General features: G+C 42.9%; 1 protein-coding gene across 8 annotated transcripts in view; it reads right to left on the bottom strand.

The window, feature by feature from the left end:
- agrn (agrin) overlaps positions 1-20,278 on the bottom strand; it is a 256,975-nt gene that overhangs the window by 99,421 nt on the left and 137,276 nt on the right. For all 8 annotated transcript variants that reach the window (XM_083920018.1, XM_083920020.1, XM_083920024.1 and 5 more), the window contains one exon: positions 8,720-8,935. In XM_083920018.1, coding sequence (XP_083776144.1) covers positions 8,720-8,935 — 216 coding nt within the window. The remainder of the gene's footprint in view (positions 1-8,719; positions 8,936-20,278) is intronic.

Below are 20,278 nucleotides of genomic sequence, written 5' to 3'. Positions count from 1 at the left end.
AAGACAAAAAGAGGAAAGGGAGGAAGATTAGAGAGAGGAAATGAAGAAGGAAAGAAGGACAGAATGAATGAAAAGACAAAAAGAGAGAAAGTTAGACTGCGCAGAACACTGTTACCTGCCCTGGTAAAGCCAAAAGCCAAAAGCCATCGCCACCATCTACAGCTATTACCACCAGTCCATTATCAACGGGGGCAACCTGGCATGTCACCGGGGTAACAAAAGAGATTGTCAGGGCATGAGAAAAAAGCAGTAGAGGAAACGGAAGGCGATGGAGTGGAAGGGGGTATGTGGGGGTAAAGAAGGAATAAATGAATTGGCTTTCATCTGCTGACTTTCCAGCTCTGCACCAGAACGAGGCTCTCTGAAACCTTCCCTCCCAGCCAGCTTTGGGCTCTACAAAGGGATAAATCAAGGCTTTACCCGGCCCAGCCCGGAGACCTTAACGATCAGCTGCACCAGCACCAGACAAAAGACAAAAAGTACAGCTGGGGTAACAAGCTCGGGTCAGAGAGGGCTTTAGCCTTCCGATTGGTGGAAAAAACTCAGACTCAGTGACGTGTCGTACCACCACGAGTAGCTTAAGTTCTCCTTAGTCGCAGTTTCTCCTCATTTGGTGTTTAAATGACGGTGGTGGAGAAATGTGTCCAAAATTTTACATGGTGCATGATTCAGATCATTTTCACACTCATCATTACATTGCCACCATCTAACAGTCTGCTCTTATACTGTAGCATGTGAATATGTGACTCTCACATCGCATTGACTTTCTCTATGTCCATACTAGGGCTTTGTTCATATTAGGGCGCACTCTCAATGTCCGTTCAGTCTAGTTCGTTTGACCAGTGTGAGCCCAGGCACGGCACGCTTGACGGCTGCGGGCTGGTTGAGAGAGATGGACTTAAGTAAAGCACGGATGCCCTTGCCGTGCCTAGGTGCGATAAAATTGGACAGTGTGAGTACGCCCTTACAGGGCTTAATGCCCAATAACGATTTTTTCCCAGATCCAATCTCTCCGCCCAGACCGTTCTCATTCACGTTTGAAGAGACCTATATCTGGCATCAGTCTGTCTATGGTGTGAACGGCTCTCTGCCATGGATGTATTAAGAAGGTCCATCTACACTCTGATCTGGTCCGCTCTCCTTCCAGTGAAAGAAATAAAGGGAATTACTGAGCTAGTTGATAGGTGACTGGGCTAGGAACCGGAGGGTTGCTGGTTCGAGTCCCTGTGTGGACCATGAATGGAGTGTGGACTGGTGGCTGGAGAGGTGCCAGTTCATCTCCTGGGCACTGCAGAGGTGCTGTTGAGCAAGGCACCCAACCCCCAACTGCTCGGTGCGCCGGTCACTGGCAGCCCCCTCGCTCTAACATCTCTCCATTGGTTGCATGTATATAGGTCCTGTCTGTGCATGTGTGAAAATTGAATTTCCCCATTCGCGGGACTAATAAAGGAATTCTTCTTCTTCTTCTTCCACAATCTCCTATCACAGCAAAGGAATGCACATTGCCATCGCCTCACGAGTCAAGGCAAATAGTATGAGCCAATCACAACACAGCACAGTAGGTGGAACACTCTGATCTGCGCTTGCACAGTGAAGTATGGAAAAACACACAGGAATTCCAATATGACCGTTCTCACAGGTGTAGGATGGCCAGTGATTAGATATTCATCTATTTGGGACCACATATGAAAGTGGCCCAGATCTGATTGGGAAAAGAAATCAGAATTTTGTCTTCACATTACACAATTACAGATCTGTCGCATTGGAGCAAAAAAAAAAAATCAGATTTTGGTCAAATTTGCTTGTAATGTGAACGTAGCCTTATTCACAGCATGTGTGGAACAAGCTGTTAAATACAGCACTGCGTCACTCGCTCGACGCTCGCTGCCAGTCGGGACATTTCCATTGAAAACAATGGGATCAAACTGATTTTATCGCTCATGTTGCATTCTGTAAGGACACATTGTAAGTCTCGCAATTCATTTAACACGCAAAAAACACATCCTTTACAGAACACAATTCATTTAACACGCAAATAACACATCCTTTACAGCACGTTCTACAAAAACACTCAAAATGACAAAATAATGGATATGTATAGAGCATCATTAAATTTTGTATCTGTAAGTATATCTAAACGGGGACTAACAATGGAACTAATGTGCCTCGGCAAATACATTTAGGAGGAAACATAATTGTTGTCTGGATTACATTTACTTTGACATCAGAGACATAAACAGAATTACCCAGGTACTTTGACTTTTCACAACATAACAATGTTAATCCTGCTTTAGATGCCTGGAGTGGAGGCAAGCAGTGAACTCTTTGCAGATATGTTTAATATGAATATTTCCTCATTAAGATGATAAGTGTGAAATAGTTGTTTATGAGACAGGTTTGAGCCTCTCAAGTAACAAATACAGAACATGAATGCAACTGCATCAAATCACTGAATAGCTCTGAATTTAATCTGAGTATCTCAAGCTGCAGTACACTTTAAGATGGAGAGGTTCACATCCTGCTAGTATTGGGTCTGACTGCCTGCAGTATGTAAGAGCAGACAGAGCAGCAGGTGTTGAGTACTGATGCCTTTCTCCTTTCACTGTGAGGACACAAGAGTGTGTCGGTGCTGAGCAGATAAAACCCTCTCTTAAGAGAGAGTGGACTGATAGAGTAGGAGGCAGCGGGCCGTGCTTATGGCCAACTCTTAAGAACACACACACACACAAGTACAAACACAAAATCAATCTCCATTGATCACTCTCTCGAACCCCAGTCACCTCACCACACACTCAATTTTCTCTTTTTTTGCATTACTTGTTGCACTCCTTCAAAAAGAAAAAGAAAAAGTGAAAAAAAGAATGAAAAGTCCATGTTCCACTAGATTGGCCACACAAGATGAGTTCTGCAGCACTTCTGCGGCTCTCTCTGGGAGAGGGAGTGTATTTACCACTCTGCTCCAAGTTCAATATTAAGAGAGCCAACGCGATGTGCGGTCCCCAGCCGATTGCAGCGTTTGCATGCCCATACACACCTAATATGCACACAAGCACACACACGTCTCTTGTCTCTCTGAATCAGAATGTTCTTCTACTGACGCCCTCTCTCTCTATTTCTCTGTCTCTCTCTCAGTTCTTTTCTTTTCGTAACTGACCGATTTTTCCTTCTGGCCCTCTGTTAGGAACTCCTGCTGGGCCAAATTAAACCGGCTCCTCCTTTTAATTTCGATAATATCACAAACGATTATCTGCTCACCGCCTGCCCGCTAGAGATGTAACACCGCCCATCCATCAAAATCATCCATCTAGAACAAAAGGAGGATAATGAGGACGCTGGCGAGGAGCTGGTCTGAACCGTCAAGGGCTGGGTTATGTGAATATTAGAGCTGAGCACTGGGGGCAGCTAAGTGCCCACGCTTCAACGACGTGCGGCTCGGTTTGTCCTGCCCTCAGGAGGGGGCTTACACCGTTACCTTGGCACTTAAATGTTGTAATAGCCAGTTCAACGTTATGAGTGAGGTACTAAATGATTTCACTAAAAGGGGTGCATAGACTGTTATGTCAAACTGAGCTTTGCTGAACTGTGCAGTCAAAGGAGGGGGAATATATGGACATCTGTCAGTAGGGGAGAACTGGAAACACAACACAATGTCTAATTAAGTCCAGGCACTTCATATACACTTAGTGAGCTCACCTAAAATATTGGTAGAAACGGAAATGTGTGTGCATAGAAGTATGGTAAGTAAGCAAAGCTGTTTAAAACTGACTCTAAGCTGAGTCCTATTTTTTCTTTTTCTTTTTGTCTTCAAATAAGACCCAGGTTGTATAAAATCTGAGTTTCTCATCAACATAGACAGGTATTGAATGACAAAAGAGCATTAATCAATTATGTAACGCTACAGAACTATGTAAGTTAAGGTTGTTAACCCAGGTAACTTCGATACAATACTAGTATAAAAAACGGAAAAAGGAAAAACAGTCACCTCTAGATAGCAGAAGGATAATTTACAATGACAGTTTAAGTTCCGGGGTGCACCTGAAGGCACCCTGAGGTGCCGATGGAGCCCACATGCTTTACAGCTCATTGTTTGTCTACATAACTCAAGGGGAAGGCAACATGTTTTCCACACCGGTGACTTCGGGTTAGACTTCAGGTAAGGCTGAAAGTTCTGCATAATTAAGGACATGGCCACTCTGAGTGACAGGCACGTGCCGTCACAGGAGACTGTAATTCATTCTGCTCGCCTAAGCTCCAACCACGCTCCACCTCCACTAAGAGCTTCTTTTTGCCTCTCCAGAAATCTATGGGTGATGTCACAGCGACTACATCCATATTTTACACAGGATGGCCACCATAAGCTACTGGTTATGCCAGAGCAAGCAAGGCTGCACTGTAGTAGTCAAACCCCCAAGTGTGTTGAAGTGATCAAGTTCAATTACTGTTTGATTTGAAAGAGGGGAAAGAGTGGTATATCTTCTCTTAAAAGCTATACAGTCTTGCTCTGAGCAGGCACCAAAATGCTCACATTGGGAAATGCAGTGTCAGCATCATACAGATGTCAGGGACCTGCTGGTTGATGCTTCCGTACTGTGAGACTGCAAAAACATATCCCAAGCCTCAGCCTTGTATTAACTGCTCCATATAACTCCAGTCCCATTAAAAAGGGGATAATCTGCGAGAAAAAAAAACTTCTTTCGTGGCTGCACTCCTCAGTGCCAGATAAGACTCTCGAGTTGATTTGAATTGGACATGACGGCTCCTCCGAATGGTAGCCAATTCACTTACCCCAATGAAAACCCACCATTCAAAATGAAAGAGTCAAACAAGGCTTCGCACAAAAGCCCCAATCCAACCGCCCACACTATTCTTAAAGTTAAAAGCTCTCTCTCTCCTCTCGCGCTGCCTCCCGCTCTTCCTCCCTCCTATCTTTACCTCCGTCTTCCTCCATCAGACCTGACGAATCCATAATCTCCGCCAGAGTGACCTGTTCAGACCCTCTGCACCGCTGGAATTTATTGGAGTCAGAAAGGGAATGAGAACCTTTCTTAACAGACTCTCTCTTTTACACACACACACACACACACACACACACACACACACACACACACACACACACACACACACACACACACACACACACACACACACACACACACACACACACACACACACACACACACACACACACACACACCTTTATGAACATTCAAAGAACAAATGCAAATATCCTTCAATTCAGCCTGACACAAATACACAAACATCTTCTGACGAATCTCAAACCACAGCTTATAACATGGCTGAACCTTTCACCGCGCTATATTCTTTATACCTTTTGAATCATTGGTCAGCTGCCCTTTTGAATACTGTCTTATGCTTATGCGTGGGGTATTTTTAACGAGGCTGTTGCAGTAGAAACAAAGGCAGCTAGCTAGAAGGTTAGCAGGCACTTGAACGTGACTGATTGCATTGAATTCATTGCAATATTAAATGAAACTAAATATCTTGATTTTAATTTAATAAAAGCATTAGTGGCCTACAGTTTAGACATTAAGGTCGCCTACAGATCCAAGCAGATCCACCAATGAAAAGAAAGTCTTTAACCTTTGTCAGTAAAAATTTTAAAAACTAGCCTTGTGTGCTCTGCCACAGCAAAGTGAGAATTTACCACCTTTTTCACAGATGTCACGTCATGCTAGATTCTACATGGCCGGCACTGGATGGAAACTATTTAAACTTTACTGCAGGATGTGCAGTGTACGGGCCTCAATGTAGTGGTGATCATTGGGGAGACTCTAAAGGGTCTGCTATGTGAACTACAGCACTGCGAGAAGGAATGGGACAATTATCATATTTACCACAGATCGCAACAATAAGTTAATCGTGGTGAGTTTCCATTAAAAGGAATCCTTGGGAGTGAGTTTACTACAGTTTTTCTTTATAAACCTGACGTTAAGTAACAAATATCAAGTGGGATTTATTTTATTATATAGACACAGCCTATTAAAAGAAGTCGAACGTGAAAGCGTTTGTTGCATGTATAATTAACAATCACATGGGAAGATCTGAGGCAACTGTAGCTCAGTGGAAGAGTGGGTCGTTCTCTATTTGAGAGATCGGTGGTTCGATCCCCACCTCTGGACTAGAAAGGCGCTATATAAGTACAAGTCCATTTACCATAATCAACCACAGCAAAAAAAAGTCAGTTAATATTCTGTATGCGTATAGAAATGCTACAACATTTCCACTGGGCTTTTCTGTGCACTCTCTCTTTGATCGTTGTTTTTACAACATAATATACCTTGACTTTTTTACGACGTTTTTAATAACGGGGACCTTGTGATTTACGATTACCTTATTTAAGATGGATGTGTCCTATCTGTGATGCAATACAAATTCAGTTTCTCAACAAAATGAAAGGGAAAGCGATTATAGTATGTTTCAGTGCCATATTAAGCATTTATGCATAATACAGTGTAATTATTATTGTGAAACACAAGTATTTTGGCCGGGATAATAACCACACTGTGCTGTCACACCCACAGCAGAGTGTAGTTTAAAAAATAACATGTTAACATATTGCTTCATGAGTTTTGATTTAAAATGCATCACCTAATATTATTATGTAATAATGGAACTGTAATACAGAAATTGTAAAGACACGTATGTTGCAGGGGTCCTTAAATGTCACTTTAATAATCTCATGAAATATAAATTATGTTTGCATGAATAACCATGGGGGTCTACTTCTCTCATAATTGTTTTTTTAACATTTGTTCATTGATTACATTACATATCATAATTATAAGGTACTTCAAAGGCAGTTGTCTTCTTCATTGTACAAGAACAGGAGACCAGAGGTTATGTATGGAGTTATGCTCTTGTTCTGCACTCCCGAAGAACTCTGACTTATTTGAAAAGCAATCAGATTCAATGGTTATGAAAAGGTTGACATACAAATTGCCTTACCATTAGCATCAATTATCGGGCTATTTGAAATGCAGGAAACGGAGGAATGAACAAAAAAGCTTTTGACTCTCTGTTCTGGATCTGATGTTATAAAAGAGATAGTGAGCATAGTTATTATCAACAATACCATTATTAGGGTAGTCATTATTATTATTATTATTATGTCATACGTTTTAGTATGTGACTGCCTGCTGTGGTGATTAAGGTGCTTCTGATGTACCTTAACCATGCATCCGTGAACCATCATGACATAGAGCACTACTTTCTCCCCCTGGATTTAATATGCTCCTGTATTCTGTTCACCTATTCACTCAGTCACTTACTCACTCTCTTCCTCTTGCCACCCCCTTGTTCACTAAATGTTTCATATCTCATTCCTCTTTCAACAATATTCCCTCCCTCTCCAGATGCTTCTCCGCTGTACACCCCCCCCCCCCCCCCCCCCCCCTTTATAACTCTTTATTTCCTCTCTGCCAGTGGTGAGCAGTCACCAAGCTTGTTATTAGTGCCAGGTCCAAGCCAGCACTGTAATCAGACCCCTGGAATTAGCAGTGGGCTCACACTGGCAGGCAGGCAGGCACGACACTGACAAAACACTATAGTTATTATTGAGGCTGCTGCAATGTTGCAGCTTTGGCAAGAATCCGTCGCTCCCCGCAGAGCCCTGGATCTTGATGAGCTTTGCTAAAGAGAAGCAATGAGAGGTATAACAGGAGTATAGGCACCCACTAGGGGCTGAGGGATAAAACACACACTGGATGGCTACCAATGGGAGCAGTGAGTGGCACACTTTTTGTTTGTGAGGATGCAGGTGGCGCTTAAGCGCTGGGAGCATAGCCATATTGGAAAGACAATAGACTGGACATAATGCGGATGTATTTTTATTATGGGGGGATAAAGATAGGAGGGCAAAGCCTGTTTTAGGGCAGGTAGTGATGGAAATCCATTTACTTGACAATAACAAGCAATTTGTGTCACTCAGAGATTTGCAGCTGTGTAGCCATGTTAGTTTTCTGTGCTAAAGTTCAAAACCTCCCAAATCAAATGTCTTTTATTTCAAATGCCCAATTTCACCTATAGCCTATTTCACAGCTTTGAAATTCAACTTAATGGAGATCGTCAGTCTCGGGCCAGATTGCTTTCTGAATTATAAAATACTGTAGATTCACTGAACTTTCTGGGACTGATCTTTGCTGCATCAAAGGCACCAACTTTCCAAATGTTCAAACCCTGCATATACTAATGGCAACACTTCAAAAACACAGACAGAAAAAAATCTGCTATTGCTAGAAGTTTTGGAATACAACTTTTGGAAAGAAACTTTACATTCTCATACTGTTCCCCCCCCCCCCCCATCTTAACAGGAAATGAAGTTGAATATGCCTACAATATTAAACAAGATGTGATGCTGTAATCACATGTTTCCACTACTGCCTCACAGCAGCGGATAGCTGCTGTGGTGCTGCCTGGTAGCAGGGCTAACCCACGATGGTCTCCTCCCCTTGGCAGTGAAACTTGTGTGTCTGTGCTGTAGACCAGAGATAAATCGCAAACTGAACCTTTCCTGCTGCTCCTGCTGCACATTACAAGCTTTCCACTGGTGAACCAGCAGGAATATTTTATTGTGAGCTGTGCTATTCTTCAATAAATACTATGGAAGAACCCTGACTACTTTGCAATGAGAACACATGAAAAAATCATAAATCAATCCCCTGCCAATGTCTCTAGGAGTGGTTGTTTGGGTGTTACTTACAGCAGGGCCCCTTGCGCAGAACCTTGATGCGTCTCTGTGTTTCGCACTGGGCTTTCTCCAGCTCACACTCGTTAGTGTAGGTAGAGGAATCCGAGCCGCAAACAGGCGCCACCATGGATGGACAGTTCATTTTCTTGCAAATACACTCCGCCTTGGCTGGGTCATTCTGGTCACGCTCACATACAGCGCCAAAGCCACACAGCATCCCTCTGCAGCCTGCCAGACATGAAGAACAAAAGGTGTTAGGATTGGTACAAGAATAACTTATCAGCATATTGCTTTCTCTCACAATTTCAAGGTCAGTTAGAGAAACTCTAAGCCGTCTGACCACAAAACTGCATCATGCACAGTTTTCCCTCATTTCTTCTTGTTGTTGTGCATGAATGCATAGAAAGTTTATGCTGTAACATCAGACAGGCACGTCTCAACAGATTTATCTCAACATGTGTCAGCCATTGGGGTCTTTGCGCTGACCTCTACACAGTTCAGCAACAAAAATGCATCAGGGTTTCAATCTGATCCTGGAGTAAAGCAAACAGATGCTCTCAATTCATTCAGGGAGAATCTGTCCACCCATGCAGAGCAAGCACAGAATGTTGTTGGGCATGCTGAGCCTTTTGCAGGATCTGAAAAAGCGTCAGTGTTATAAAAAAAAAAGGGGAAAAAAGGTAAAAGTCAGCTACAACATTAAAATCTATCTAAAGACAGGAGGCTGATACACAGTCTTGTGGACAGTTCATTATCCTCCTCTGAAGATGCTGCAGTCTTTCAAACATCAATGATCCACCGTCCAAGAAAGCATGGAAGGACGGCAACACAGAGGCAAATCAAGGTCAGCCTAACACTTCTAGGCTACACAAGTTAGGCAACAACAACTCTTAAGACTTTGATCCGAAACATACTACCGACTCCTCAGCTTTGATCAAGTGAAAAACAGCAAACTTTGTCAGAGGCTGCTGAATGCAAGGCAAACAGGGAGTACCTGTGTGCGTATGTGCTCGTGTTGTGTGTACATAACATCGACTTAGAGGGTAATTCACCCGTGTTGTGGCAGCTACAGCTGCTGTGGCTCTGTGCCCACTTTGAGGGCTGTTGGCCAGCCAGCTGGCGTGAAGTCCTTGCCTCAGCACTGGGTTCGCGAATGTGATGTGGTGGGGGTTTAAAAGAGATGGCAAGCACTCACAGGTAGCCAACCTGATTGGAAATCAATGGACGAAAGCACATCAAAATCCACTCTAAAACAGTCCTCTTGGCTGGAGGTGCGAACAACCAGTGTCACTGCTGAGGATGTACATGTCACGGACACACACACACACAGACAGACACACACACACACAATTGCTTATCAGTAACTCCCAGGCCAAGACTAAATGCAAGGCGGCATGTCCACTTGGACTTGCTGGCAGGTGGCTTTTGCAGTACTGGACACACACACACACACACACACAAAAAAAAAAAAAAAACTCTTTGTGAGCAGCAGGGACAACTGGTCTAGCATCTGCCCAAGGAATCTCATTCACTCACTCTCCTCACACTAAAACCCAATGTGCGTGTGTGTGTGTGTGTGTGTGTGTGTGTGTGTGTGTGTGTGTGTGCGTGTGTGTGTGTGTGTGTGTGTGTGTGTGTGTGTGTGTGTGGAGTGACAGGCGAGGAGGCTGTTTTTGACTTGCCCACTGTTCCCTGTGGGAGAGTGCCTGACAGCTACCTGAGCTCACTCTCTTTTGTAGCAAGGGAAAAAGAAGTGAGTGCGTGTGTATGTGAGAAGCTATCCATGAATGCATCTGGATTCCTGACAGCGTGAGCGTGAGTGTGTGTGCGTGCGTGTGTGTGTGAGAGAGAGGTGTAGGCATTAGGTGTCACACACACACACACACACGCAGCCAGGTGCTAGCATGGGGGGCCTTGTCATGACTGGCCCAGTGCTCTGCCATCACTTCTCACCACGCGCTGTGTTTTTTTTTGCAAGTGAGTGTCAGTGTGTTGCTCGGAGGCGAAGCCATGCGAGCAGAGTGACAAGAGGTGAAATTCAATCAAACTGTGTCAGATGTGTACAAGAAAGAGGGAGGGTGTCAGATAGTATGACAGGAAAATAAGCCACAGCAGGCTACGGGTGACCAAACTACTATCTCTTTATGATTTAAATATATCAGCTGTTATACCAGTAGATTCCAGTAACATTCAAAAACATAAATTATATTAAAATTGGATTGAATATATGTATAATATGTATGAAAGGAATGAATGAATGCCATCATTGGTTTGTAACCAGATCTTTTCGGTTTTCCTATAAGACGACCTCACTTTAGCCTTGAGCTTAGTTGACTGACAAAAGAGTGACACCAGAGCTGAGGTGTTCTGTCAGAGTGAAGGTATCAAGTGCAAGCCTTGGACCTAGTTGACTCACCGCATACTTATGTACTAGGAGGGTGTTTCCTGGGAGAAATCCTCCTGGTACCAGAGAAAAGATATATTTGACACTTTCGATTTCTTAAGAATAGAAAGAAAACAAAAGCACGCCACTAACAAAAACAACAATAAACTGGAACTGGCCCTGACCCAGTTTGATTGACAGGTGATCTTGGGGAGTTCTGGCCCAGTAATAAAAAAAGGAACCTGTCGACATGGCCTGGAGACAAGTAGGTATTACTTTAAAAAGACAACAAACATGATCAAATGTAATCTTTAGGACGCCGGTGTAAAGTTTTTCCCACAGGTAGTGTTTACAACTCTGGTGTGGTGTGTCCTAGAATTGCATGGTTTGGGCACTAAAACAAACACATGTAATATTAGAGTTACAGCAGGACACTCTGTCTTTTTGTCTTTGTCAGGGGGCAGCAGGAGCTCAATCTGTGGGGACTTTGGGATCGGGGGGTGGCAGGCTCAAGTCCGTTATGGACCAAAGTACATATGAGTGTGGACTAGTAGAGAAGCCAGATCCCCGCCTAGGCACTGCCAAAGTGCCCTTGAGCAAGGCAAGGAACCCCCAATTGTTTGGAGTCCCGACTATATGACAGCCCCTTCTCTCTGACACCTCTAAAATAAATGCATACCTACGGCTCCTGTGTATGCATGTGGGTGTATTTCAGGTTGGAATTCCCCCCATTGATTGAGTTGATAAACTGAGCCTTTCTTTAATTACACAAACACTTATTTTGTCTAATGCAGGTGATGTTGACATGATCCAGAACGTTTGGGAGTCTTTGTAATTAAGTGGAATTTATGGCTCATTCAGTATAAAGTGATACAGCACAAATTGAAGCTTCCAAAATGATCACAATGTTGAATAAACACCTTCCTAACAGATGGAATAGGAAGATTGTCATGAAGGAAAGCTTCATTACAGTTGTAATGTGAACGTCAGCATTATGACTGGTTAGTTGTTCTGAATAAAATGGCAACTGAGTGTATATCAGACCTAATGGTTCCAGTTTAAAAGTTTTAATGCTCTCCTTATTTTCCGGACAATTGCTTTTGTGATAAATTCTCACAGCCAGAACTTTTTCTAGGTCTCGGGGTGTCACGTGTCCTGTAAACATTGGCACAGCCCTAAGATCTAGCACTCTTCCTTGGGGCTTGCTTTGTCCCCAATGGTTGATGGCTAGTGTTCATGAGTCTTAGAGCCTTCTACATTGTTTACAATCCCAATGAACCAATAAAGGTCGGGGATTTCATATGGATGTAATTATTCATTGGACTATATTGATTCCCTAAGTGCTGATTGTCCCTTAAATGATTAGGATTTAGAGGGGTCTTACATTAAGACAATTAGTTCATTTTTCATTTTTAGTATGTCTATATTTTGAAAGGTAGTCTGAGATAAAGTATATATTCTTATGTATGAATATTAAGTGAGCTCAAGCCGGATGTGGGTCTGAAGAATGGCAGTTCGATCCCTGGCTCTTCAAGCCTGCATGTCCAAGTGTCCTTGGGCAAGCCTTTGGTGTGTGAATGTGCGTCTTAATGATTACGTTAGAGATCTGAGTAGATCCCCGAGAGCAGGTGACACCTTGCATGGTGTATCAGTGTATGTGTGTGTGAGATGGAGAATTCAGCTTTAAGTGCTCAGAAGACTAGAAAGGCGTTATATAAATGCAAGTCCAATTACCACTTCGCTCAACACCAGCACTTGTAACCTTAGCAAAAAAACAAATCATTTATTGGCTATATGATATCGAAACAAAAGCTTTACCCGCATCCAATGCTAGAAAACCAAGCAACCATATAGATGTTTCCAGATGACAGATGTGCCCTTAATGAGAACAACTAGGCTGTACCACTGGGACTAATAGGAATGACCTTTAGAGATTGTTTTCTTTCACTATAGCGAAAGTAGTGTAGACTCTAAAAGTGTATTATGTGGTGGTGTGCGTAGGCATCAAAGTCTGCTCAGCTGGTGTGTTCAAGCAAACAGTAGCTTCCAGCTGAGGTAAGATGAAGATTTATGAGAGATAAATGCCTTTCTTAAGATGGAGTTTTTGATCCTACAGTATACTGTGCTCACTATGGCAGCTGCTGTTCATTAGTTCAGCAAATGTTATAGTCCAGTGTTATAGAAACTAATCCTACTGTACCTACTCAGTAGGGTTGGGCAATTGGCCGAATGTATCAATCATCAGTGATTTCCCTGGTCTGTGATAGCTCTTCGTTAGACAGCAGGGGAAAACAGCATTTAGAGGCAGCATATTTTCACATCCTACTTATTGAATTATGGATTTATTTCGACCAAACCAGAGATGAGGATTGTTGGAACAATGAAAATACTAACCAAGGCGGTTTTTTTGTTGAGTTTATTTTTTTTTACTTTTGAATGAAGCGTGTTTCATAATGACTTAACAAGGATATTAAACTAGTGCTAGTTCAGTGAGGGAATATGTACAATACATTTTATTTTCTGTTTCTAATCTTTTCATCGCCCAACCCTACTACCCGGTTCGTTCTTTCAGACCTGAAAGAGATACCTTTGAAGACACTTCGGAACGGTTTAGAAAATCCGCATGAATGAAAGGTTTTCAATTCTTTGTGCAAATGTCTTTTTGAGTGCAGTGAGTGTGTGCATATGTGTGTGGGCATGCTTGCCAATCCATCTAAGTGTGTAAGGTAATCTCCCTCCAGCCCAGCAGCGTTAAAAGCTTCACTTCCATGCTGTTTTTTTTCTATTGGGGGTTGAGGAAGAAAATCCCATTGGGGAGAAAGAGCAGCATGTCCTGTTTGCGCTTGTCAAGGCAAACGTCTTGCACAGGTAACACTTCATCCGTGTTTAGACAGCTCATCCATTAAATATGACATGGTGTCGAAGCCTTAAGGATGATTTCAATGTGTAGGGAGTTACGGAAGGAAAGGGATCGCACTGTTGTGATTAAAGTCACTATTGCCAGGGTTTACGAGTTGAAAGAAAGTCTGGCATAGTTTTATGGTGGCAATTTCCCACTGATTCTATTGCTGTATGGGACTAAGATGATACACATTTAAGTACATTTCTCCTGTGGATCAAAGCACATGTCATTGTACAAAATACTCCATTCTCTTTTTACCATTTCATAACATCAGGCTCAACAGAGTTAGCATGGTGGAGCCCTGTGCCTTCAAATTCAATCCTAGTTTATGCATGCTGGATGGAAGACATACATTCCATTATATAATGTATTATCTGTGAAACATTTTGTGCCAGTTGCTTGCTTTTCAACATAGATTCAGACGGACACAGATTCAATAAATATGCCCTCAAAACCAGTAGTTCCTATTACTTGGAGATTGTTTCTACTCTGTGAAGAAAATGTCCCCACGGTGTGTGTTTGTGGTGAAACGCTCTATCAGTTGCATTGCTTTACTGCCTTGTTGCATTTATCTCAAACAAAGTGAAAAAGAGAGAAATGGACTGTCGCAGCAAGCATGAACGTGTTCAGACCCAATAAGGCTTGACAGAATCGCCTTGACAAACTCAAAATGGCTACTTTTAGGGAAGGAACAGTATTCTCTGCAGTCATGTTTTTGAATTATTTCATAGCAGTCCGGTGCACTTCAGCTGGACGGGAAAGGCGACGTAGAAGGGAAAGTTGGGAAGGAAAGGTGTGCATGAATAATTAACAGTCTTGAACTTTACACGGGTGACAAGAATGGCGGCTGCATTACCAGGATGGCCGGGGCAGTGATGCGCAAATGGCAAACGTGTTGAATAACCCGTTCAGGTGAAGCCAACTGTGGCGTGATAAGATTAAATCTACAAACTGTGACTTTAACATTGACTAATGACCTACTAACTGTCAGGGAATCAGGAAACGGATGTTGATGGAGGGAGATACAGCTCTGTGGCATCGAAGCGACATTGCATTAATGTCGAACGAGTCTAAATTCATTACGCTCTAACACTCCTGAGGGACATCTTCCACTTACTTCCTAATAAAGGCAGCCTTTCTTTTCAGCTGACGCTAAGTAATACAGATGTGCTCCTCGGCAGGCCAGCTTTTAACAGTCCGCTCCTCTCTCTGTCTCTCTCTCCTCCTCTCTATAGGAGAGCTTTAGATTCTCTATCAATGTAGCCGTGCCACGAGACCTTCGCAGTGAAGGGACAGGTTGCTATGACAACACTCAGTGATGCAACCAGCTCAGAGCAGCTTGCCTCACACAGCTGGGAGTGGAAACTTTCCGTCACGCACTTAAGTGGTTTATACATGTACACGCACACATGTGCAACTTCTTTATGAATCCAGTGCCATCATATCAAGATCCTTAAAGTACTTTAAAAAAATAAATAAATAAATGTGGAGTTCACTCCGCTTTTCCTCCTGTAAATGCTTTGTGGTGAGAATCTAATATTGGAAATCTTATTGCAGCACCGAGGCTATAGGTGTGGTGAGCAGCGATATCTTGATTAACAGTTGCAGAGAAGTTCCCTTCCTTGGCCGTCGATGTGATTATTTACAGCATAGAGTGCAGAGTCCAGAAGTCATGTACTATAACCATTGACAAAATAAATAAATTAAGAAAGAAGCGCAATGGTGGGCAGTAGTTATACCCTGTAAAGTATCCGAAGAGAAAAAGCAACCCTACAAGGCTTCTATTGATCTTTGGTTAGTGGTCCTCGGGGGACCAATGCAGTCAATTATTGATCTCACTGCAATCATACAACGCCCAGCATGAAATAAAGAAAACATCTGCTCACAAAGGAACACCCCACCTTACCAGCTCAATATGAGAAAATTGCTTTTTTAAACCAGTTAAATGAAAAGAAAATGGGTGGAGGAGGAAAAGAATGGAGACCCTTTCAAAGGCTTTTCAGAAGAAAACAACTTTTCTCTTGTCCTGCTTTTTTTCTGCCACGCTCTTCTTATCAGGGCAACAGCAGAATGAACAAATTGACGAAAACAAACTGTAAAAAGCTATTCGTTATTTTCTCTCTGCGCCTTTAGCTGCAGTGCTCTGCTTGAAGATGGAGGGTTTCTGAGTGTGCAAGAATGTCTTTGTGTATGTGGAGGCTGGTACAGTATTTTCTCATTCGTTCACATAAAGGGAGCAATCAATTTCCCTCTCCTACTGCTTCCTGATTGTAACACATAAGCTCATAGAGCTGTGCGCCTGGGCCCTGACCTGGCTAACATGCAGGATGAACTGATTTATCAAACAGCAGATTTTCCTCGCCACGCGCGCATCCATGTCTGGACGAGTCTACGCCCTTTCAGAGAGTGAGAGATAAAGTTGGAGACAGAGAGAATCATGGTGGGGGAGGGGGGAGGAGCGGGAGAGCTTTTAATAGAAGAAATACTGTACAAGAGGAAGAAAAAAGATGAGGAGGTTAAAGCAAAAGATGAGAGGTAGAGGGAATGTACCTACAACTGAAATACCTCCCAGTTCCATCACATGTGCCTCGTACAAGTCAGATAAATCCTCACCAGCTGCAAACACTGTGAAGACGGTGGCATAATTGATGCAAAAATAATTCCCTAGGTTCTTATAAATAAAAGGGGGAAAAAAGGATGCAGCAAATGTACACCCAACGTCTGTCTTTCTGGAACTGGATAGAAAAATAGCACGGTTGTTTTCATAGTCCTTTTTTTTATATCAAATGCAAAAGGTCATTATTTAAAAATATGGAAGCTCGGCTTGTCAGGGGAGATCTGCTTTTTTAAAACTCATATGTCTGTCTTTAGATCTTTATATGTCCCCTGCTGACTTCGCTGCTCGGTCACCTTAGCTACTGGTGTTGTTGCTACTTGCTCTGAGATTTTGTTGTTGCTATTTCTAGCCTCCCTTGGCTACGGTTACTTTTTTAAATTTTTAATGAAGTCCCACTGGCATTCAGTGTAAACAAAAAAAAAAAATCATACAAAAGCCACACGAATATATACTCTGCGGGTTCTTTTTTTGTTTTAGACAAGTTCAGTTTCCATTTGTAAATATGCCAACAACTTTATACATCCAGTAAGGAGTTGAGGTGTATAACAGTTAAAGCTGTGGCAATGTGGCTAGGGACTGTCCTCCCAGGGAGAAACGTAGCACTATGCAACGTACAGCATGTTTTAATCTGTGTACGGAGGAGATCAGACTTTAACCCAGGAGAAGCTTTTTACTTTCAATTTCCCATCTACAGTCAAACTGTTTTTTTAAAAGCCTGACCACGATCGTTTCATGACCTTAATCATGTGTTTGATATGGCAACAATGACGACGGAGTCTCCAAAACAAAGTGCTTATTATAACCCAAACCATGATCTTACCACCCTGACACTAACCAGTTGTTTTTGAGCCTCAACCCAACCAAAGCTTAACTTAGCACCATAAAACAGATTTATTTGAACGGTTTTGGAAAGATGTATGAGGTCATCGTGTTAACAGGGGCGTGTCGGTCCTTTTAATTTGGAGGACTTGTTGGCTTTGCATCAACTAGCTTTCCTTAGAGCAAAGCTGTAACTGTCTCTCACTACCAACTTCCATCATCTTTGAATGCACTGGCACCACTTCTACATTTATTTTATTTATTTATTGCATTTATACATACATAAACGCATTTTTCACACCCGCTTGAGTGTGAGAAGTTACTCAAAACCCCGGAGCAGATCTCTGTTGTTCACTTTGTGTGACCATCTGAGAACATGGGGACTGCCACGACAATTACATTGAAACCTTGTTGATAAACTATTTGAAAATGAATTCAAAACCCAACCCCAGAGCTGTGTATGGCGTGAAGGCGTGATCAGCCTGCAATCCAACCCTAATATATTGTGTTCATAATGGATTATGCATACTGTGATTCATCGGTAATCTCTTGACCCCTGTTAATTAAGCCAGCGAGTGGTGTTCTCCTACACCGAGTGTGGGATCAATAAAGGTCTCAGTGAGGGTTATGATTAGTTATGGTTCACTTACAATTCTGCAGTGCAATAAACCAAGACCCAGCTACTTGTCTCCTCATGCAGACGAGGGCAAATACTATGTGGGTATTAACATAACTTGACATTCATCATCATCCCCTACGTCCTCAAATGACCGGCCTAATCTATCAAAAGGAACCCTCTCTTCCACCCCTCTCCCTTTTATCCCGGCTATCTTTTAGGTCTGAGAATATAGCAGGTGCTGCATCTCCATAAATCAGGCCTGAAATATGACAGCTCTTGACAACTTAGAACATCTGCCTAATCACGCTTGTTATGGGAGAAAAATACATGATGGCTATACGGGCAAAAAACGCTTGGTTGTTTGACTATATCAGGCAGGGACAAGAGCAGGGAATGAAAACAGGAGAGAGACGTGAAAATGGAATAACGATGGCGATCAACACAGTCCTCATTTTGGGAGAATGCCCGTAATGCACCAAATTCAGCATGTGTGTGTGTGTGTGTTTTTAAATGTGGCAAAACCCCATTGCTAGTACACAAGTATACCTTTTTGTTTTGTTTTGTTTTTCCTGGTGTGTCATGTTGGATGTCACAAACGTCTCTATTTCAAACTCAGAAGAACGATGTCCAGGAGCAGGTTGCACAGGGACGGACGAAATTTGTGGATGAGATGACAAAGAGTCACAGAAGTTACAGACTGAGGCGACGTGCGTCGTGGCACCGTGCCACAAAAGTGCGTCCACCTGGGTGCCATGTTTCCATCACTTATGATTGAAGCTGGAGCCAGTAAATACCTGAGTCATTTTTCCAGGGGATCAATGCTGATTGTGTATAGATGTGAAAGAGGCTTTAAAGTCATTGTTTGTTAAAAGACAGCTGGGATAATCCTGCCTTCGTCCATAAGCTGAGATACAGAGGGCAAAGAACCGTATTAACCCAACTTGGGTGCTTTAGAGTAAATACAACCCCAAACCCCATCAGTCTAGTGCCTTGCTATTCTTAACAAGTCACATGGGGAATGGAACCATGCTGTGTGTTGGCATGAACAAACTTTTTAAACTTCACAGGGCTCCTGTTTTTCTACTTCTCTCTCCAAACTTCACTCCACCCCATTCTTATCAATAATGGAGGCATTGGTGACAGAGCCCTATTCTGTCACCTCACATCTCCTCCACAAACTCAGCAGCAGGCAGCCATAGATGCTCTTCGGGAACAGATTACTGCTGGTCTGCAATATATATGAAGAAAGCATGGGTGCCAGCTCGCTCCTGAATTCAATTATTCAGCTAAGCCAGTATTATAAGGAGAGGATCCTTCTTTTGTTCACGTCTCAGAGCCTGTGGTCTAAGCTTACCGTCACCTCCCGGAGACCTATGATGGACTCTATATACAAAGACTTGGTTTTCATGTCTCACACACACACACACGCACACACACACATACACACCGATATTTTGTTATGCTTGCTAATTGCAAGTAGGCATTGTGTGGGAGTGTGAGGGACGGTTCCCACAAAGAAAGACCACACAGAGAATGGACGCAAAGACACGCACATGCTGAGACGTGCAGACATCACACCGGGTAGTGTGGTGGAAGCTAACGTCATCTCAGCTTCTCAACACTTCTGTTCACGCATTTGACTTTCGACCACTCCATCTCTCATTACCGTCATCAAATGTTTCATCAGCGTTGCATTTCCTCCAGCTTCATACATTCAAAAGGAAGGCATGTCAGTGTGAGTGAGTATGAGGAGGAGTAGAGGAGGGTGAAGCTTGTTTTTCTGTCCCTGTTACCGCAGCATGGGGTTTCAACACATTTTCTCTGCTTCATTTCCACTACAACACTGCAGTTTTCAGAAAACAGAGAAAACCGGGCAGTGCGGCCAACGTTGCACAGATCCCGTCGATGTCACCTCAGCACCAAAAACCCAAAGACTGGAAGAGACAGCAGACTATCCTAGAGGTTGTCAGCCAAAAGGGTTAGGGTTGTCAAGTTTTTAATGATTTAGAAAGTTGTTTTCCTACAAGAGTTAAAATCTAGATCTACTTAATGCCAAATCGGAGCATCATCGCACGAGTGTTGTGTCTGTCTTTGTGATGTATACTTATGTGAGGGCTGCCTCAGACACTGTGGGACTTTCTCACAGCAAACACTTAATAACAGGTCTGACTGAGTTAGAAATGTGTTTTGTTTTGTTCCCATGCAGTCAGTCTGCTCTATGTGGGCGTTTA

This window comes from Echiichthys vipera, assembly GCF_963691815.1.
Source record: "Echiichthys vipera genome assembly, chromosome: 9".
Classification (NCBI taxonomy): domain Eukaryota; kingdom Metazoa; phylum Chordata; class Actinopteri; order Perciformes; family Trachinidae; genus Echiichthys; species Echiichthys vipera.
This window is presented reverse-complemented; position numbering and strand designations above follow the sequence as displayed.